We start from the raw sequence: 23,344 nt of genomic DNA, 5'->3' as shown, positions 1-23,344 counted from the left end.
AGTCAAACGGGCCCGGGGGGTTGCTGTGCTTATGAGGCTGCAGCAGCCCTGTAAGTCACCATTCATGGCTCCGCTTGCAGCCCCGGATAGCGTTCCCCATACTCCAGACAACATAACATCACCCAGAAACAAGCAGGGGTTACTTTTGTTAGGTTGGTTGTGATGTACAGGAGGACAACAACCTCCGAGCTACTGATTGTGAACTACTATTTTAGCCATCTCTACTTTAATACAGATATTTTAAAAGTTGCTATCCTATTCTGTGTATCATGCTCAGTATCCTGTGTGGCAATAGCTCGAGCACATATAATGTACACACATATTTATACTGCATATTTATTGCATCTGTACGTTTGTGCTTTCTTTGTTGTGGTTTTGTTTTTTACATGTATATAATAATTTGCACTTCATCATCAAAATAATACTTTTCTACATTTCCCAGGGCCAAATGATAAGCCACGCTCACCTAATGATGACAAAGACGGAAAACCCAAAGATCCAAAATTAAAAGGTAATAACATTGGTCATCCATATGCAGAATCGGGAATGGATCATTAGGCCACCAGCATGTAGGTCGACAAGCATTAGGTCGACACCACTAGGTCGACATGACTTAAGGTCGACATGCAGAAAGGATGACATGACTAAAGGTCGAAATGGGTTAGGTCGACAGGGCCATTATGTCGACAGGGTCATAAGGTCAACATTGAAAAAGTCGACATTGTTTTCTTTGGTACTTGTTTAGTTTCACGGTGGCAGCATGGTCGCCCGCTACTTCCGGGTTCGGCGCTCGGAAAACTATCTAAAATAAAGTCCATGCCGATGTGAATTGGTTCATACCCCCACTATCCACATTGGCATGGAGTTGATTTTAGATAGCGTGGCGAGCCACCAAGTCCCGCAAGGGGACACAGACGCTGCTGCGACTGAGATGCTGCCGCCGTGAAACTAAACAAGTACCTTTTCTTTTTTTTCACCCGAATGTCGACACAGTCAACATAAACACTAAGACACAGCGTCCCTTCGAATGGCTCTCTACGCTCGGCACACTATTTTATTCTGCCTCCATGCCCTAGTGGATGGTAGGGCATGAAATACCGCCTTTTGGCACATGTCGGCTCAAAAAAACAGTAAAAAAAACCCCTATTGACCATTTGACTGTCTACCTACCCCATGTCAACCTAATAACCCTGTCGATTTAACCCATGTCGACCTTCCTGCATGTCGACCTAGTGGTGTTGGCCTAATGCTTGTCGACCTACTTGGTGGTGACCCAATTACCATATCTCGCAGAATCTTGGAGAGCAATAACATACACAGATTTAAAATCGCATTTGCAGATTACGTAGACTTCAGTATAATTTTGGCAGCACAATGTCCAGCTATCTCCATTTTACCTGGATTCTGGTGACAAAAATCAAAACAAAACACACATAAAGCATATTTAGGTGACAGCAACAATGTTTGATTTATTATTTCTGTCATCATTTTATGTGCTGTATATGAATCCTAGTCCCAACTGAAAACCAAATAATACTCATTAAATGTACCATTTCAGAGCCAAATCAGAAGCGTCCTGGTGACAAAGATCCTGAAGATACAGAAACGCCCCCAGGAGGTTAGAGAGTGAAAATATAAACATACTAGTAATGTAATGTATAATACATTGTTATGTTACTGATAATTATATATATATATATATATATATATATATATATATATATATATATATATATATATATATATATATATATACTCCACAATATATCCAGCACTCAAATAATAGGATCAACTTGAACGGGTGCCCTCTATAATCACTTTTGCATAGAAGCCCAGCGATCACATATAACTCACACAGTTTAGTAACACTCACGTAACTTGCAAAATGACGACAATGGCTACTGTAGTACAGTCAATGTTTCTGTTATTTTAATAGAAGGCTATTAAAATAACCGGAACGTTGACTGTACTACAGTAGCCATTGTCGTCATTTTGCAAGTTACGTGAGTGCCACTAAACTGTGTGAGTTATATATATATATATATATATATATATATATATACATATATATATATATATATATACATTTACTGTATGTTGAGGGGGTTGGCGGCACTCTCAGCGTAGATAAAGAACTCAAGGAGACAGCAGTTTGCTTAACGTTTCAATTTGTGTTAAATGAATTTTCATCAGAAGTACATGATACAATACAAAGGCACATACCTTTATCCCTTTACCAAGAAGCCCAGTGCACGTGAATCCTTCCCGCAGCGTGTGCGTCTGTGGTGGCGCTCAGTGCATGACGTCATATCGCCGGGGGTAATGTGTTGCTAAGTAACTCATATAAACAATCAAAAAAAATTTAATCAAAGTGTGAGAAGTTGTGCTGGCTATCAAGAAAGGCAATACTGATGACGTATATACTGCAAAAAGCAACAGTCACAGAGTCCACATGAATACATAGTTGCACAGGATTTTAGATCACTTGTTACAAAAAGAAATTAAGGTTTAACTGCTCATTGAGCCCATTCGGTCTAACTGTGTTTAATTCATACGTCCACCTAGCTTCTTTTTGTAAGAGTTGACGCTCTGTGTTTCCTCCTCTTATGGACATAGGCACATCATCAATGATTTTGTATCGCAGAGTTGACAGTCCATGCCGCACCTCAGAAAAATGCCATGCTACCGGCTGATCGGAGGATTTGCCTTCTATAGCATGGCGAATTGCACATTTGTGCATTGCCATGCATTCCTTGAATTTGTGTGTGGTCTTGCCTATGTAGCACTTTAGCAGATAGACAACAAACGAGGAGTTACATGAGTATGTCCTCTTAATTTTATAAACTTTTCCGGAGTGGTGATGTGTGAATGTGGGACCTGGTTCCAGATAACGGTAATTCCCCGGTCTCTTGGTAAGGAAATGTCCTGTCATGTCAGTTTTCATGACCCTATCTTTAATATTGTGTCCTCTTCTGAAACATGGTGTGAGGACCGAATCTCGTATGAGCAGTAGATCAATGTCCCTTTTTATAAGTGGCCAGAATGTTTTTGCTGTCTTAGTCAGCGCTTTGCTGGAAGTATTATAGTCCATGATGAAGATGGATTTGTCACTTTTGTTGTTTTTGGATGATGGTTCCCCAAAGTGTGTTTTAGGCACAGACATTACGGTACTTGTTTCCTATCTGGGCGCCCGCTAAGTTAATTGCGCACCATGCTATTCTCCGTAGAGAAATCTGATCGCATCGCATCGTACACATACACGATATTGAACGATGCGATGCGATCCGATTCGATTTCCCATAGGAAACAATGTTAAATGGATAAATTTACCCAAATCAGCATAGGGAAGAATGGTAAATGGGCCAGAAACCCCAAAAAAACCCACAGAGCAGTGGAATGTCCCCCCAAAAGTAGTTGACGCCACCCCGCCATCAACGTGAACCCGAAGCGTGGCGAGCACAGCGAGCCCGCGAGGGGCGGCGGTACGCGTCCTCCGACCTTTTCATGCCCTACTATCCACTAGGGCGTGGAGTGAGAATAGAATAGTGTGGCGAGCGCAGCGAGCCACCGAGCCCGAAGCGTGGCGAGCGCAGCGAGCCCCGCGAGGGGACGCGGATACCTTCACAGGTAAACGCGTCCCCTCGCGGGCTTCCCAGGTGTCCGCGTCGCCATGGACACCTGGGAAGCCCGCGAGGGGACGCGTATAACTGTGAAGGTATCCGCGTCCCCTCGTGGGGCTCGCTGCGCTCGCCACGCTTCGGGCTCGGGGGCTCGCTGCGCTCGCCACACTATTCTATTCTCACTCCACGCCCTAGTGGATGGTAGGGCATGAAAAGGTCGGAGGACGCGTACCGCTGCGCTCGACACGCTTCGGGTTCACGTTGATGGCGGGGTGGCGTCAACTACTTTTGGGGGGACATTTCAATGTTCAGGGGTGTTTTTGGCCCATTTACTATTGTTCCTATGATAATTTGGCTAAGTTGAGCCATTTCACATTGTTTCCTATGGGAAATCGAATCGGATCGCATCGCATCGTTCAATATCGTGTATGTGTACGATCCGATTTCATTACGGTGCCGTATGTAGAAAACCTGGGCGCCCAGATAGGAAACAAGTACCGACATTACTTTGTCAAGTGCTTCATTTAGCAATTTGTGGCTATATCCTCGTTCCAGAAATTTGTTCTTCATTAGGGCCATTTGTTTTTGCTCCTCTTCAGTGGTTGAGCAGATCCTCCTTACTCTACAGAACTGGGAGTAAGGTAGTGATTTTTTTAAAGGGTCCGGGTGGTAGCTTGTTGACAATAGCAGAGAGTTCCCGTCTGTGGGCTTGTTGTATATAGTAGTTTGTATGATGTTGTCCCGCAGCTGCACCAGATCATCCAGGAATGGTATTTCTATGTTACTGTAGTTGTATGTGAATTTGATATGTTAATCAGCACTGTTGACCCATGTCATCATGTCGATTAGTTAATTTGCTGTACCACTCCATAACACAAAAATGTCGTCGATAAAGCGACGGAAGAAGGCAATCTTTGAGAGGCGTTCTTCTTTTGTCAGGAACAAACTGGTTTCAAGGTCTGCCATGAACGCATTGGCGTACGTGGGGGCCACACACGCCCCCATCACACAGCCCTGCATTTGGATGTACATTTCTTTGTTAAATACAAAGCAATTTCTTGTCAGAACCAGGTTGAGTAGTTCTAAGAATAATTCTGTGTCAGGTCCCTTATATGCAGGTTTATCGGTTAGAAACCTTTTGACAGCCGCGAGACCACGCTCATGTGGTATGCTAGTGTAAAGATTAATAACATCAATTGTGCAGAGGAGCACTTCATGAGATGTCACATCTGTTTTGTTTAGTTCGGCCAGAAACATACTTGTGTCCCTTAGATATGTTTTGCCCGGTTTGATGAGAGGTTAAAGGTGTGCATCCAGGAATTTGGTGACATCATAAAGGAGTGAGCCTCTGCCGGATATTATCGGCCTGCCGGGGGGCTTCACCAGTCGCTTATGGATCTTAGGAACCAGATACAAGATAGGTACTATCGGCATTGTGTTCAGGAGGGAGGAGTGTGTTCTTTGTGTGATCGTTCCTCTCTCTACTCCCCTACGCAAGGTGGCATCCAGTTCTTTTATCAACCCCTGTGTCGGGTCTGCCGGTAATTTTCTGTATACAGTAGTATCTTGTAATTGCCGATTTGCTTCCTCTATGTAGTCAGTGGTATTGAGGACCACTATTCCGCACCCCTTATCAGCGGGGCGGACTACAATGTCATCATATTGGGCTAATGATTTCAAAGCCTTGCCCTCTGCACTGGATAGATTTCTCTTGTTTCGTTCACGTTTTTTTGCTTCAGAAGAAGCTTTATCCGTTAGTATAGATGTGTATGATTTAATCGTGGTGTTCATTGATGGTAGGTCAAACAATGTTTTAGATTTAAGGTAAAATGTCTCTTGTTGTGTACTGCTGCGTTCCGCATTTTCAGGTTTTCCACATTTACTGTATATATATATAAAAGATGATGGTATTGCAGTACAAATTGCACCAAGCAATGTTCATATATATGTTTAGCACATATAGTTGGAAATTAGTCACTAAATATAACTCATGTGAAAGTAACTGCTGACAATCTCAGAGGTGAGAACAATACATAGGTGCTTACAAAGCTCTACTTTGATTGTAAAACAAGAATGACTTTGCACTGTATCACTTACTGCAGAATATATTTTACTATCTCGTGCTCTTTAAACCCCATATAATTGTGATTTAGGTGTACATGTATACTAGGAAGTTATCCTGCTTACTGTATGTGCACTCTTCCCTGCACAGAATAATAAAACAGGGACAGTGTGTATCAGAGCACTTGTGTGAGATCATTAAATATGCTTACAAATGTCATACCGGGTGACTATTCATAGGTCATCGGGTTCAGTGGCCATGACCAGGACTGCGATATACAGTGGCCACTCATTTACTTAAGTGAAAATTGTGGTTCAAAATTTACATTTTACATTCATTATTTGCATTTACAGGTTTACATTCATGTTACAACATAGTTCAAGATCATATTATTTTGAGTGTGTACAGGCCGCATGTGGCTACCGCAATGGCAGCAGTGAGTGGCTTCGGCAGCTTCTGCGCATATGGATAATACTACCAAAGTAAGAACGGCTGCGAGAGGCTGCTGTGCTTATGAGGCAGTAGCAGCCCTCACATGGGCCTTTGAGAAGCTGTGATTCACCATTCATGGCTCCGCCTGCAGCCTCGGATAGTGTTCCCCATACTCCAGACATCATGACATCACCCAGAAACAAGCAGGGGTTACTTTTGTTAGGTTGGTTGTGATGTACAGGAGGACAACCTCCGAGCTACTGATTGTGAACTACCTTTATAGCCATATTTTGTGTATCATGCTCAGTATCCTGTGTGGCAATAGCTCTAGCACATATAATGTATACACTAATAGGCCAGTCAATCTACCTACCACCATTTTTATACTGCACATTCATTGCATCTGTATGTATGTGCTTTCTTTATTGTGCTTTTGTTTTTACATGAACACAATAAATTGCACATACTGTAAACAAACATTATCATCATCAAAATAATACTTTTCTAAATTTCCCAGGGCCAAATCAAAAGCCACGCTCACCTAATGATGACAAAGACGGAAAACCCAAAGATCCAAAATTGAAAGGTAATAATATTGATGGTCCATATGCAGAATATTGGAGAGCAATAACATATAGCAAGTGGCTACGATCAGGTCTGCGGTATACAGTAGTCACCAATTTACTTTAATGAAATTTGTGGTTCAAAATGTACATTTTACATTCATGTTAAAACATAGTTCAAGATCATATATTTGAGGGTGTTCACCAGTCCAATCATGGCTGAATCAGCTTGTCAGCGGCAGACTGACATGCAGGGAAAGTTCTCTTCTGGCCAAGTCATTTGCAATAGAACTGGCCCGCTCATGATGCTGGCCAAGCTGCGGCTACAGCGATCGCAGCAGTGAGTAGCCACAGCAGCTTCTGCACAGCGGTGCTTCTTAGCAGCATTGTAGGCCCTGAGCAAAGCAATGCACTGGGGCCCTGCCACCCCTCCACACCAAATCACAGGGAAAATGGAAACAAAAAACCATACCTTGTCCCTTCTGTGGTCTCACACCATCTCTGCATTTACTCACAGTGAATGGCTGTCAGCATTCTGATTGGTGGATAACTCCAGCCATCCACCAATCAGCATGTTGACGGCCATTCCCTGTCTTGCAGCAAGCAATGGTCACTAACCCCTGGAGGGTTATTGTTACGCCGTGAGGAAGGGGTTAGGTTTGATATGGGCGCTTTTACCCATATAGGTGGGCCCATATATTTCTGACAAATAAATATGCTACTGTATGAACCACAATTTTACACCATGTTAAATTAATTATATTTATTATGATTCTGACCAATGATTGTAGTGTTTATAGAGTGTGCACCTGCATTTTCTCTATTTTCTGTGGCCCTACAATCTCGACATTGTAACAACTTTTCTTTATGTATTGCACTAAAGTGTGCAGTCCAAACACTCCTTCCCACTCATAGATTTACACACCCTCCCTTTCCAGCACCTAACTTATGGTACCACAAAGTCACTTAAAGATCACTGCAGTCCACAATTTTATAATTAAAAAAACATGACTTTACCTTCATACTAGATAACCTCTGTTGTTTCCTTATGAAGAGCCTCTGTTCAGCAGGGACGTGCAGTCAGGGGAGGCAGGGGAGGCAGAGCCTCCCCTGTCATAAATGGTTAAAATAACTAAAAAATACAAAGAAAATACTTATGACACATATTCTGTGTTATAAGTATTTGCTTTATATTATTTTAATCATTTTTACTACATAATGTTTTTTTTCTATTGGTGTCCGAGGCATCGAGAGCTATGCCTCCGGCTCTCAATGTAAAAGGTCCAGAGTGAGGGGGCGGGGAGGGGGCAGGGCCGAGCACCAGGCTGTAAAAGCCCATTAAAAAAGCTGTAAAAGCGGCACCCATAGCAATGCCTCAGTGACAGGGACGTGCTTTTTGCCTTAAAAAAAGGACGCCCCTGTCACTGAGGCAAATGTGACTGGGCATCAGATGATCCTACAGCATCCAACCACAATGAACAATCTGCAGCCACTTACCCACTCCCCTTCGTCTTCCCCGGGAGGACAGGCAGCTGAGTTTCCCCGCTACCCGACTACTGCTAGTGTGCTGGACCTCCACTCAGGACCGACCCGGCAATTACAACAGGCGCAGCCACAAAGAAAGTGACATGGCTGCAGGCAGTGTCTGTCCCCTGCACCCTTTTGATTTTTTTCTAAATTATTTTGTATACTGAGGTGCGGACGATGAATGCGCCGCTGTCCCGGGTCTCCATTTAGCATTATAGACCCGGCGCACAGGAGAGCGGCATGCTGCGCTGCTGGAAAGATTCCCAGCACACAGGAGAGCTGGGGCACAGTAGAGCAGCATCCGGAAAAGACGGAGCTGCATGTGCCTCTAGCAGGAGATGCTGCACAATGAAGAGCGGGGGCTGTCTGTGATGCTGACAGGACAGGAGACGCTCTGCTAGGAAAAGCTGCTGGAGCTGCGCACGGGAGAGAATGAGCTGTCAATGTAAAAAGGAAGTGCTGCTGAACAGGGAGACCCAGCGCTGATGGCCGGTGAGAGGGAGGGGGGGGGGGAATATGCCTGTTGCAACCCATTAACCCATTCAAGCCACTAATCTCCAGCCTCTCCACATTCCCCCTACCTTGCCTCCCCTCTACTCACTCTCCCACTCTCTTTTCCTTCCTCTATACCCCCTCCCCTCTCAACCTGAAACCTTCTCTCTCTCATTCCCTGTCTCTTCCTAACACTACCTCTCACTCCCTCTCTCCTCCTTCCTCTCCATTACACTCCCTGTCTCTCCCCCTTTCTCTCTCCCCTTCTCAATCACTATCTTTCCCTGACACTCGCTCTCACACTCTCTCTCCCTTACACCCTCTCTCACTCCCTCTCTCCTCCTTTCTCTCCTTTACACACTCTTTCCTCCTCTCTCTCTTGTGACAATGGTGGGGGTGTGGGGCCCCTTCCAAAATTTTGCTATGGGGCCCACACAGTTCTAGTTACGCCCCTGGCTGCAGGACCCCATTGTGTGGCATGAAACTGCTAAGTCCCGGCAACCCTGCTCTCAGGACACTGACAAGCACCCGGCAATTACAACAGGCGCAGCCACATAGAGAGTGACATGGCTGCAGGACCCCATTGTGTGGCATGAAACCGCTAAGTCCCGGCAACCCTGCGGCAAACCCGCTCCCAGGATAGTGCCTGGCACTAGGCACCCCCGGCAGGGCTGAAGGCAATCACAGTGCAGCATCTATTGAGGTGAGGACTCACTTGGAGGCCAGGACTGGCATCTTCTTCTAGTAATCACCAGCAGTACAGGAGCAAGCAGCGCTGCTGAGGAAGAAAAGTAGTCTTGTCCCGAGGGCATGCACCTGTGGCTGTACCCTCGGGCTACAGTGATGCTTGCTCCTGTGCTGCTGCTGCAGACGCCGGTGAGAGCTAGCAGGTGACAGTGTCTGCGATGCCGAGGTGCTGGAGGCAGGTGTGAGGCAGGTGTGAAGCTGCCTGACTGTGCTCCCGCAGGGAGAGGTAATTTTATTGAAGGGGGTCATTAATTATATTTTATTAAAAGGTGGCAGTGGGAAAAGCTATATATATAGATATATATATCTATATATATATATCCTACACATGGGGCATAGGCCCAGACAGAGGTGCGGTGCTGGCATAATGGCCTCTGCCTTAAATGCCCTGGGCACAGTGGAGTTGCTTCCCCCAGCAGGCCTCTGGGACTTCTGGGGTAATCGCCACTCATAGCCAAATATCAGCTTGGTCGTGGCTGCCCTACTAATCCTCCTAGGTTGTACTGCTTGTGTCCTACCCATTTGTAGCTACTGGAGAATATAACATGCTACAGTACAAAACAGAGTTCTCCTTAAATTGTTTGTAAAAGGAGGTACCATTCTCTGCTGTGCAGCATATGTTTCAGCCCCTTGGTTGTTTTCTGAAATTCTAGATAGAGATAGAGAGATAGAGAGAGATAGAGAGAGAGAGAGAGAGATAGAGAGAGAGAGAGATAGAGAGAGAGCGAGAGATAGAGAGAGAGCGAGAGATAGAGAGAGATAGATAGATAGATAGATACGCCTGTATAAGTAACATTTATAACATGGTATGCACTTGGGCTATATGTTGTTAAAATGATCCAATATCTACTTATAATACCCCATACACCCTAGACAAAACAATTAAAAGATATTGCTCAGAAGGTATTGCCCTCTACGCTATATCTTTGAAAACAATATTTTAAAGTCTAGTGTGTACGCTCAATATCAATAACAATGTGTGCTCCTGTGCATCTTTAAAGACCCCCCTAATCGTCCAGTGTGTATGAAGCTTAAGTCCAAGATGACCCCTGCAAACTCTGGCTCTGATACTAGCCAGTGCCTCACCAGCCACTGAACTCACCGCACGTCACTGCTGTTCAGCATACTTCGTCACTGGATTTATCACTTTTCTTCTACTTTTTCTACTTCCAATGAATGCCCCAGGAGCTCCTGTTTACAGTGTCCATCTAAGCAGTCCACCTTCCCATTCCTCATATCCAGTAGCATCAATATGGGGTGCAGGCTGTACTTGGCTTATGTCAGTGCGTAGGAGCCGACCCTTGCAGCCACAGTCCCCACCCACCTTTAGGGACGCAAAGACAAATAGGTGTCTATGACCATCTCTGTTTATTGTTTGTGTGTGTGTTTGTTTTTGAAACGCAGACAATTAGCTGATTGGTTGGTACTGTACTTATCTGTCTACATGCCTTGATTAATATCCCCCATAGTCGGCGGTCTTGGTACACATCGGTACCAACGACAAAGTTAATGGTAGGTGGGATGTCCTCAAGAAAGTGTATAGGGAATTAGGTACAAAATTAAAGGCGAGGACAATTAGGGTAATATTCTCAGAATTATTACCAGTGCCACGCGCTAGCCCAGGGAGGCAGAGGGAGATCAGGGAAGTAAACATATGGCTAAAGGACTGGTGTAGGAAGGAGGGATTTGTGTTCATGGAACACTGGGCGGACTTCTCGGTCAGGCGCCATCTTTTTTGCTGTGATGGATTGCACCTGAACGAGGAGGGGGCTGCGGTGCTGGGGGGAAGGATGGTTAGAGGGTTGGAGGAGATTTTAAACTAGGCAATGGGGGGTGGGGGTAGCTAGATACCATGGGTCCCGTAGTGAGAATAGTAGGATTGGGGTCAAGAATCAATTTGGGGGAGAAGGAGGGGGGGAGGACATAATTACAGGCAATCCCCGGGGTAATAATAAGGGTAATATTGTGGGTAATTCCCAGAGTGCTCCAGGAATATTTTGTAATAACAGCTCTTAGGTACAGATGACCTTAGGGTATGGGAAGGAGTAAACGACATAGGAAGAAGTTTCAAAACTGTAAATAGGTCGGGCAGTGGACATGGTGGGGAGGGCTGTAGAGAGTCTACTGAGGGGGAGGTGGGTACAAGGAAGTTAGTAAGGAAAATAAATAAGTCCAGAGGAGAAATTAAACACAATGTTAGGGATGCAAATAAAAATAAACATAAATTAAAATGCCTACTGGCTAATGCAAGAAGCTTAGCAGGTAAAATCGGGGAACTAGAAACTGTGGCCACTAGGGACAATTATGACATTATTGGTATTACAGAAACAGATTAGTGTAACGAGTCGCACAACTGGTCATTAAGCATGGGAGGGATATACACTCTACAGCAAAAATAGGGAAAATAGAAAGGGCGGGGGGTGTGCCTATATGTAAAAAATAACTTAACATCATGGGAGAAAGAAATGAGAACAGGTACAGAGGAAGATTACACGGAGGCCGTGTGGGCAGAGATAACTGACAATAACAAAAAACCTAATAATACAATTTTAATAGGGGTATGCTATAGACCTCCGAACATAAATGAAAGTAACGAGTCTCTTCTTTTAAATCAAATCAAACAATCATCAGATCAGGTTCAGGTATAAATGATGGGGGATTTTAATTTACCTGATATTGATTGGAAAAACGAAACCTGTAAAACAGCAAGAAGCAGTGGGTTCCTAAGCTTACTCAAAGATCAGTTCATCACACAAACGGTAGAAGCTCCAACTCGTAATAAGGCATTATTAGATTTGGTATTAACAAATAACATAGATCTAGCTTCAAACACAAAAGTAATTGAACATCTAGGGAATAGTGACCACAATATGGTTTCACTGGAAATCAACTTCAGTAAATTACATCATAAAGTATCGGCAAAAATACTAAACTTCAGAAAAGCTAACTTCGAATTATTCAGAAAAGCCCTAAAAAGAATTGTGTGGGAAACGGTTTTTGAGGGGAAAAATGCTGAGGAAATGTGGGATACTCTAAAAAATGTACTCGAATCATTAACTATTAAATACATTCCTAAAGCAAATAAGGGTAAATTCAATAAAAAAAAGCCACCATGGTTGGACAAAAAAGTTAGGTCAGCAATCAACAATAAAACAAGAGCATTTCAATTCTATAAAAATAACTTAAATGAGGAGGCATTAACCAATTACAAAGAATCAAACAAATATTGCAAGGGGACAATCAAAGTAGCTAAAAGGGATTATGAAGAGCGCATAGCCACTTAACTAACCCCAAGAAGTTTTTCAAATACATAAATAGTAAACGTATAATTAAGGACAACATAGGCCCACTAAAGGTGGCCATACACACGCAGATTTATCATCAGATCTGGCTGGTTGGAACAAAAACATGGTTATGGATGAGTACAAATGACAGTTGACCATTTGCTTGGAAATGCTGGAAAACTGACAAACTGTCATTCATCCATAACCATGTTTTTGTTCCAACCAGCCAGATCTGAAGATAAATATTACTAGTGTATGGGCACCTTTACCGATATCACTGGAAAAAGTTTTACAGAGGATGAGGGAAAAGCAGAACTGTTAAATGAGTTTATCAGTGTTTACTGAGTTTATCAGTGTTTACTAAGGGAGAGCAGACTGTGGAACGCACACATACCACAAATGGGATGAACAAGACGGACCTCAATATTGATTTCTCTACCGAGGAAATAATATTGAGGCTCAGCAAAATCAAAACAAATAAATAACCTGGGCCAGATGGGATTCATCCTAGGGTACCAATGGAATTAAGGGAGGAATTAGCTTCACCTCTACATTATATCTTTGATAATTCACTATCATCAGGAAAGCTACCAAAAGACTGGAGAATAGCAGAGGTAGTGCCATTATTCAAAAAAGGAAAAAAGGAGGATCCCGCTAATTACAGACATGTTAGTTTAACATCAATAGTGGGTAAACTATTTGAAGGATTTTTAAGAGATGGTATCCAGCAATATTTAGACCTTCATAGCTTACTCATTAATGACCAGCATGGGTTCGTGAAAAATCGTTCATGCCAAACTAATCTACTTGGTTTCTATGAAGAGGTTAGCAAAAACCTTGATAATGGAAACGCTGTAGATGTGATCTTCTTAGATTTTGCTAAAGCCTTCGACACCGTACCACACAAGAGGTTTATAAATAAAATGGAGGACCTGGGATTAGGGGCAAATATCTTTAGATGGGTAGGGAACTGGCTGTGTAATAGAGAACAAAGAGTGGTTGTGAACAGTGCCGTTTCAAATATGATACCAGTACTAAGTGGAGTGCCACAGGGTTCGGTTCTAGGGCCCATTTTATTTAACATTTTTATTAACGATATTGATATGAGGTTACTCAGCAATGTATCCATCTTTGCGGACGATACAAAACTGAGCAGAGTTATTAAATCATCAGAAGATGTCACCACATTTCAAAATGATCTTGACAATCTTGATAAGTGGGCAATAAAGTGGAAGATGAAGTTCAATGTGGACAAATGCAAGGTCATGCACCTTGTGGACGTAACCAGTGTGCTAGTTATAACCTAAGCGGGAATGAATTGGGTAATTTAGTACTCGAAAGGGATCAAGGAGTCCAAATAGACAACAAACTAGGGTGTAGTGCTCAATGTAATATACCTTGAATACGGAGTACAATTCTGGGCCCCACACTATAAAAAGGACTTCATAGAATTAGAAAAAATCCAAAGAAGAGCAACAAAGCTTATTAGGGGGATGGAGAATTTAAGCTACGAGGAAAGATTACGTTTAGATTAGAAGAAAAAAGATTTTGTTCATCTAGAAGAAAAAATTTCTTTACAATCAAAGAAGTCAAACTTTGGAACTCTCTTCCTGGAGAAGTGGTGTCGGCAGACACCATAAATATCTTTAAAATAAGGTTGGATAAACATTTATTGGTTAAAAACATCCATGGGTACGAATAAGTAACATAATCTGTCTTTAAAATATTGGAACATACTATACAACAAGGGATAAACTATTATAAACATAGGTCTTTATTCAGCCTCACCTACTATGTAACTATGTAGTCACAGGCAGCTGGACAGTAGATTGAATGACCATAGAAAAGAGAATAATTCTGTTTTTCATAAACTGTATATTGGGGCAGTAATTAGATACAATATACAGGAAAGGGCACGAATATGGGGATACAGAATGGTCACTAGGTCCATCCTATTTAGGTCAACATGCATTGTGTCAACCACTGAAGGTCAACAGGGCTTAGGTTGAAAAACTCATGTCGACCTTTTCATTGTCGATCATTGTCGATTTCATTGTCGATTTCATTGTCGATTTCAAAGGCCTACTTGTGTAGGCCTTTCAACCTTGTCAACCTATTTCAGGTGTCAACCTAAGGCCTGTCGACCTTCAGTGGTCGACCCAAATAGGATGGACTAAATGATCCATTACCCAGAATATGGTATTTATAAGCTTCTCTAAAGAGGTCAAAGAACTCTGAAAGCCTTGGAGCTAGATGCAAAGGCAGTGAATTCTGGAGTGGGTGCAACCTGTGATCATTTTTTGTAACCATAAATGGGAGTAATAATTCTGAAGATTGGGATTAATATTTGGGTAAAATGAAAAGATTTACATCATTTATATAATGTATATTAGAAACATTTTATATCTGGTTTATATGGACATCCACTGTAGAGAACAGGAACATACAGAATATGAATGTAAGCTGTAAGATAATGATGTTGCTAATCTGTGTATCATGCTCAGTAAACTGTGTAATAAAAAATATAGTAACATAGAAACATAGAAACATAGAATTTGACGGCAGATAAGAACCATTTGGCCCATCTAGTCTGCCCCTTTTTTACCCTTCAGGTAAACTCAACCCTTTTTAATCCTTATTTCTTTGTAAGGATATTCATATGCCTATCCCAAGCATGTTTAAATTGTTCTACTGTCTTAGCCTCTACCACCTCTGATGGGAGGCTATTCCACTTATCCACTACCCTTTCTGTGAAGTAATTCTTTCTAACATTTCCCCTGAACCTACCTCCCTCCAGTTTCAGTGCATGTCCTCGTGTTTTATTACTTGTTTTCCTTTGAAGAAAATTTCCTACCTGTACTATGTTAAAACCCTTGATATATTTGAAGATTTCTATCATGTCCCCCCTTTCCCTTCTCTGCTCCAAACTATACATGTTAAGATCTTTTAGTCTATCCAGGTAAGTTTTGTGATGTAGGCCATGAACCATTTTAGTTGCCCTTCTTTGTACACTCTCCAATGTATTTATATCCTTCTGAAGATATGGCCTCCAGAACTGGACACAGTATTCCAGATGAGGTCGTACCAATGACCTATAAAGTGGCATTATTACGTCTTTTTTTCTGCTACTGATTCCTCTCCCTATGCAACCAAGCATCTGACTAGCCTTCCTCATTGCTTTGTTACATTGCCTCCCTGCCTTTAAGTCACTTGAAATAGTGACTCCTAGATCTCTTTCCTCCTCAGTAGTTTCCATTATAGTACCCTTGATACTATATTGAGCCTTTGGGTTTTTGAGTCCCAAGTGCATAATTTTGCATTTTTTAGCATTAAACTGTAGTTGCCATTCTCTTGACCAATTCTCAAGTTTACTTAGATCATCAGTCATTTGATTTACCCCTCCTGGTGTGTCTACTCTGTTGCATATCTTTGTATCATCTGCAAAAAGGCATACTTTCCCTTCAATACCATTTGCAATGTCACTGACAAAGATATTAAAGAGCACTGGTCCAAGTACAGATCCCTGGGGTACTCCACTGGTAACATGTCCCTCCATAGAATGCACTCCATTTACGACAACTGTCTGTTTCCTATCCTGCAACCAGGTTCTTATCCATTTAATTGTTTTATAATCCAATCCCACACTTTCAAGTTTATTTAGCAGCCTGCGATGTGGGACAGTGTCAAATGCCTTACTAAAGTCTAGATATGCCACATCTACAGCCCCCCCTTCATCTAGTATTTTGGTCACGGAGTCAAAAAAGTCAATGAGACTTGTTTGGCATGATCTCCCTGCAGTAAAACCATGCTGTTTTGGATCCTGTAAGTTGTTTAATTTAAGATATTCCACTATTCTTTCTTTTAATAGTGTTTCCATTATTTTCCCTACTACTGATGTAAGGCTCACTGGTCTGTAGTTACTTGCTTCTTCTTTGCTTCCGCTTTTGTGCAGTGGAACTACATTTGCTTTTCTCCAGTCCTCTGGAACTGCACCTGTATCTAGTGACTGGTTGAATAAATCTGTTAATGGCGCTACCAACACATCTTTTAGTTCTTTTAGTATCCTTGGATGCACTCCGTCTGGCCCCATTGATTTATCCACTTTCAGTCTTGAAAGTTCTGTTAGGACTTTCTCCCTAGTAAATGTACCTCCATCTACCTTATTTTTATAAATGTCCTTGCAACTTAACTGTGGTCCCTTCCCTTCTCCTTCTATAGTGAATACAGAGCAAAAGTAATTATTTAGCTGATCTGCAATTGCCTTGTCTCCCTCCACCAAATTCTCAGTGTCTGTCCGCAGTCTTATTATTCCTCCATTTGATTTTCTCCTTTCATTTATATACTTAAAAAAAGTTTTGTTTCCTTTATCTACCGACTGAGCCATTTTCTCCTCAGCTTGTGCCTTGGCACGCCTGATCACTTTCTTAGCCTCTTTGCGTCTGGCAAGATACACTTCTTTGTCATTATTATTTTGAGTCTGCTTGTATGTCCTAAAGGCCATCTTTTTTGCTTTTACACTAGTTGATACCTCTTTTGTAAACCACACTGGCTTCCTTTTCCTGGTACTTTTCTTAACCCTTTTGATACAAAGGTCCGTTGCCTTTAGTATTGCACTTTTTAATTTTCTCCACCTCTCCTGCACTCCTTTCAAGTTCGTCCAATCCGCTAATGAGTCGCTTAAACATCTCCCCATTTTTGCAAAGTCAGCCTTCCTAAAATCCAACACCTTAGTTTTTGTGTGACTGGAGTTGGACCCTGACTTGATACTAAACCATACTGCTTGATGATCACTGGATCCCAGGTTCTCACCCACATATATGTCTGATATCCTGTCACCATTTGTGAGTATTAAATCTAATATTGAGTCTTTGCGAGTAGGCTCCCTCACCAATTGCTTGAGAGAGGCTCCCTGTAGGGAATTTAGAAATTTGCCACTTGTAGATGATCTTGCAAAAGACTCCTCCCAATTCACATCAGGTAGATTAAAGTCTCCCATGATTATGACTTCTCCCTTTAAAGCCATTTTAGTGACATCAAGCAATAGGCTCCTGTCCAAATCCTGCCCCTGGCCTGGTGGCCTATAGATGACCCCAGTACGAATAATGTCCTTCTCCCCCATTTCTATGGTCACCCAAAGGGCCTCAGTTTTTTCTTCAATATTTTGTATTAAAGTGGCATTTATGTTTTTCTTTACATACATTGCTACCCCTCCTCCGATTCTTCCCATTCTGTCCTTCCTAAATAAATTGTATCCTGGTATAGCTACGTCCCAGCCATGGTTCTCATTCCACCATGTCTCTGTGATAGCCACAATGTCTAGGTCATCCCTTGTCATTATTGCTATTAGATCAGGAATTTTGTCTCCTAGGCTTCTAGCATTTGCACACATAGTTTTAAACATTTTGCCTGTGCATCTGTTATTCCTAGCCATGTTCATACAGTACAAAATTGAAATCTAAAGTTGAAATTACCTGTTTGATGATGTTGTTCAATGTCTGTTTTTATTTTTAACTGTTCAGAAAAGCTGCAGGTCACTAATTCTAAGAATATAGTGAGTCTGTTCAGGTCAGGCTACACCTGAACACTAATGGCCAAAGGAGATAATTTGCACTGTGTTTGAGTAGACATCAGGCAGAATGCAACACTAAACTATGCTTCACTGAACAACTTCACCAAACAAGTAATAACAATTACAAACAATTCATTAAATCAGAACTTTTCAAATCATACAAGAGTTTGCATAACACAGAAATAAAGAGAGCATATTGGAGATGAATTACATACTCTTGAGGTATCAATGCAGTCCATGTGTGTTTTTGTTGATTTGTAGTAGTTTGCCTTCAGTTTTCCTTCGGTGTAACGCAGGTATAACGCTTGTAGTTATGACTCTGTTTTCCCACTTTAAAACGGTCCACTTCAATACAGGGCCACAGCTAAACTATGGCCACAGCCTATCCGGCCACAGCCGTATGCAATGAGAACTAATATACTCTAACAATGCCTTCTTCCCAATTTCCAATAATTGGAAGAATCTACACCCTCAGTCCCCACCCCCTGCTATACAGAGCAATAAAAGTGGCTTACAAAAACAGTTCTGGCATTCCAGGATACTATATCTCTTTTAGAATAAAAAATACATGCCTCACTACACACAGGCAAGGTACTGTTGTTATTTACACAGATCAGATATTTGGTTGAATTTACCTATAAGACAATCCCACACACAAGGGATGCAATGTTCTGCAGTGAAGACACTTGTTGCAAATGTACCCAATAGAGTTCAAAAGCATGTGGATGTTACAGCAGAGAGAGATAGTCTGCACGTATGCCTAGGCTTAAATGAAAGCTAAAACAACAGTTCTGTTGTAAATAATGTACAAATTCTAATAGTCATTCACTAATCCTCCAACACTGACAATAGTCTGAAAAATGTATATATTATTTACAAAAGGGGACTCTCAAGATGGTTCACCAGCATCGCCTGGAGACAAGACAAAAAAAAAACCCAAAACAAAGACATCAACTGTTGAAGAAGATACAGAAGTGGATAAAGAAACAAATGAAGGTAGGATTGCAATATGTGTTTTAACTGATTGAGTGTCCATATACAGAATGATGCAGGTGACCACAGATACATTCACATTGGCTGGTCACATGGGAGCACAGATACATCCCCTTTGGCTGATCACATGGGAGCACAGATACTGTACATCCCCGTTGGCTGATCACATGAGGGTACAGCTACATGCCGATTGGCTGGTCACATGAGAAAACATATATCCCTACTGGCTGGTTCCATGAGGGCACAGATACATCCACAATGGCTGGTCACATGAGAGCACAGATACATCACCATTGGCTGATCACAAGAGCAAAGATACATAAACATTGGCTGATAACATGAGCACAGCTACATCTCCGATTGCTGGTCACATGAGTTTATAGGCAAATTAATTGACAATACCACATGTTTTGTGCACCTCATGGACACAAAAGTTATTTATTTTTTCTGACATAACATAAAAGTGCTCAGAGAAATCTGTAATTTTGCTGTACTATAATTTTCAGGGATTACTGAATGTAAGCTTTATGTAAGTAGAGGAACTGGTGTGTATGACAATTATCCCTATACTCTGTTGCTTAATTGGTGCAATTTTAGAAATAAATTATAATAATAAATAACGGTAATGTAGCACCTGTACTTCCTGCTAGAAACATGTGACTGATGAAGTTATTTCCAGTGCATAAAGGTTTGTGACACATAAACGGCAACTCTTAGGGTACCATGTCCCATTAGGTTATGAAAATTCTTTAATGGTCTGCTAACCTTTAGCGTCTCACATGTGTATACAGACAAAACTGAATACAGTGGAAATATAGCCAATCTCCCCCCCCCCCAAAAAAAAAAAAGTGCCCTAGCCAGACAAGAAAAAAAGAAGAAATAAGTGCAGCGCTGCGTTGAATATTCATATAATAAAATACTTTTATTAAAAAATGATAATTTTATGGCCAACAATGACAGACAAGACTTACAACATTTAAAAACTTGATTAGTCCATTCCCATCTCAACCAACTGGTTAGATGGGAATGGACTAATCACCACTCCTGAGGAAGCCGCTGAGACGTGCAAACGAGGCGGAGAAACGCGTAGAGAGGTCAGAGGGGATACTATTTGGCGACAGACACGAAGCGCTGGTTCTTGGATATGACCAGGTAAAACAACATCAACACCAAGGTCGGAGAAAACAGCGTGTTCTTCAAAAGCCATAAAGATTGTTCCATCTATGCCCCAAAACTGGAGACGATTATGAGTATACTCTAATTCTGCATGTGCACAGCAAGTACTGTTTCTAAATCCTAACCTATTAGGAATATTTCCATTCATATAATTTTTTCCTTTTTTGCATGCATCTAACAAATATTAACTAACCAGTTGGTTGAGATGGGAATGGACTAATCAAGTTTTTAAATGTTGTAAGTCTTGTCTGTCATTGTTGGCCATAAAATTGTTATCATTTTTTAATAAAAGTATTTTATTATATGAATATTCAACGCAGCGCTGCACTTATTTCTTCTTTTTTTCTTGTACTGGTCCTTTAAGGGGTTTGGTAATTTCCCCTTTTGGTGCAGCTGCAGTGTGGAATATTGTAATCAGCGCTCACTATCAAACTCCCTTTTTTTCTAGCCCTAGCCAGACACATGAGAGTTTCTCAAATGCTGCCCTTACAGTCCACGTTTTAAGGATATCCATGCTTGAGTGCAGATGGTTAAAGCAAATTGGCTGACGTACTATTTAAGTCACTTGTGCTCAAACTGCAATAAGCAGCCACAAGGTGCAGGTTTTCCACAGCCATCCAATGGCTGACAGCTGCAGACACGTGGAAGCGGTTGCGTAGCTCAGGTAATACTCACATTTGTGAAGAACCGAATGCTCCTGTGTATGAGCACATTATAACAATCAATATTATCTGAGGTTTCAATGGCTAGCAGCCATCACATCGCTGGTTTAGGTGCATCACCTTTTCAGAGAGTAGTACCCTGTAGAACATCTGGTATTGGAATCCTGATATAGGGATGTATGCATAATGAGATGAGGGAGAAAGCGACAAATGGGAAACATCAGACTGATATTTACATAGCAGAAGGAGCAGAGTCCCCAGCATAACAACATAGTGATGCGTGGCTCCTATGAAACAGGTCCACAAATATTGTGGTGTACAGTAACTGCACTCTATGTTAGAAAATATTCATAAATTCTGCTTGCTTTTAATTGCAGATACCGATGAAAAAACTTCTTTGTCTTCTAATCTAAAGAACACAAAAAAGCGCTCACCTGCAAATACAAACAAGAAACCAAAGAAAAAAGTCAAACCAGGGGAAAATCCGGATGGTAAATATAATGCGGAGATGAAAATATTATATCATATGCAGACAACATTCAAGATAGGCTGTTGCAGGTTACATTTGTGTAACATTTTTACGTATTTGTGTGTGGGAAGCTAGCATGCTATGATTATCCTATTGCTAGGCATTGCTATCTAAAATTCTTATTACAACTAAGCATACATGATAGTGTTGCCATCAGTGGCATATTTATACTGGGGGCAGTCCAGAGGAGCCCACACTGCACCTATTTTATTAAAACTCACCCCTACTGAGTGAAGGCAGCAGCACTGTCAAATTCACCAGAAATATGCAAAGAAAAGGTCAGACATTTTCAAGACAAAAATCATATGCGCACCTTTAAATGTCATTTCCTTTTCTTGTCAATGCCCTGCTTCCCAGACTCCATAAAAATGCAGAAAACTATCAAGATAAATTACAAAGTTAGCATGGTAAACTGAGGGCCCTTTTACTGAATTCAACCAGGGGTTAAAGTGAGGGGGAACTGGGGGAAACTGCGTTCCACCACCTCTACTGGTAGGGGGGACTAGAACTCTATCACAGCCCTACACAGTTATTCCAACAGAAAAGACTACCCCAGCAGCATTCTTTTTTTGGCACACCATATGTGATTTCAAGCTGTCACAAGGTACTATTGCTGTGGGCATTATGTGAAAAAGGAAGTACTACTATGGGCATTGTGTATAAGCAATGCTACTGTGTTTCATACATGTCTATGGAGTACTACTGTGTAGCGTAACATGAAAAAGGGGCACTACTAGGTGTCATAACGTGAGTAAGGGGCACTACATATGGTATAATGTGAATGAGATTGTGCTACTGTATGAAATTGTTTAAATTGGGGGTACAATTGTATGACCACTGCCCCTTTATAAAGTATGGGAGGTAGGGTATAAGGTTATAGTTTGCAGGGGGTGCCAAAAAAACATTTTACATATCACAGTTTTGAAGGAGTTTTGCATGTGCATGTTTTGTATATTCACTTTCTTTTATGGAATATGATGCTTTATCTATCTTGGTCAAGTCTCATCTACACAATGCTGGTTTGTAGCTACAGAATGCAAAGAGCAGATCTGTATTGTTTACCAGGGAAATATAAAAATAAACATCAGTGTTCTGATAATACAAAGCTATTTGTGAAGAACCCAGGAGGCAATGTAGCAAGTAACAGTAAGCACGGGTCAGAGCACAGTTCATACAATTTGTGGATAACTGGAGGTCCAATAAGCTTTGGGAAGGATTTATTAAAGTACTTTATATTTTACAATGCTAATATAAATCTATATTTTTTTTTATCTCAAAAAGACCTGGACCCATCAACAGACAAAGGCAAAAAGAAGCGCGTTACTATAGTACCAAATAAGAAAAAGAAAAGGATTATATACATAGATGAGGATGATGAAGATTATGATGGTAGGTAAAACACTGCGTGTAATATTAACAGTTAGGCAAACAAATACAATTATCTTTTTTTAACCACACTATAGTATTTCCTGCTGTCGCCAGTAAGTTTAGGTTCCACCGTTATTTATTTCAGAATATTTCTATTTGTATTTTTTATATATTTATTTCTAAATATTTTCCTACTGGTATTTCTCACCGCATGTAAAGTATTTGGCCTTAGTACAAAAAATGTCAGTAATGAAACAAGCCCTAGTGGTATAATCCATATACTATACAGCGGATTTAGTAATACATTTGCTTTTGTCCAG

General features: G+C 41.4%; 1 protein-coding gene across 15 annotated transcripts in view; it reads left to right on the top strand.

Moving 5' to 3' along the window:
- Positions 1 to 23,344, top strand: part of PRG4 (proteoglycan 4) — a 120,821-nt gene that overhangs the window by 65,600 nt on the left and 31,877 nt on the right. For all 15 annotated transcript variants that reach the window (XM_083156756.1, XM_083156762.1, XM_083156760.1 and 12 more), the window contains 6 exons: positions 443 to 511; positions 1,559 to 1,618; positions 6,632 to 6,700; positions 19,179 to 19,292; positions 21,505 to 21,618; positions 22,938 to 23,045. In XM_083156756.1, coding sequence (XP_083012882.1) covers positions 443 to 511; positions 1,559 to 1,618; positions 6,632 to 6,700; positions 19,179 to 19,292; positions 21,505 to 21,618; positions 22,938 to 23,045 — 534 coding nt within the window. The remainder of the gene's footprint in view (positions 1 to 442; positions 512 to 1,558; positions 1,619 to 6,631; positions 6,701 to 19,178; positions 19,293 to 21,504; positions 21,619 to 22,937; positions 23,046 to 23,344) is intronic.

Source organism: Crinia signifera, chromosome 8 (assembly GCF_055691185.1).
Source record: "Crinia signifera chromosome 8, ASM5569118v1, whole genome shotgun sequence".
Taxonomy (NCBI): Eukaryota; Metazoa; Chordata; class Amphibia; order Anura; family Myobatrachidae; genus Crinia; species Crinia signifera.
This window is presented reverse-complemented; position numbering and strand designations above follow the sequence as displayed.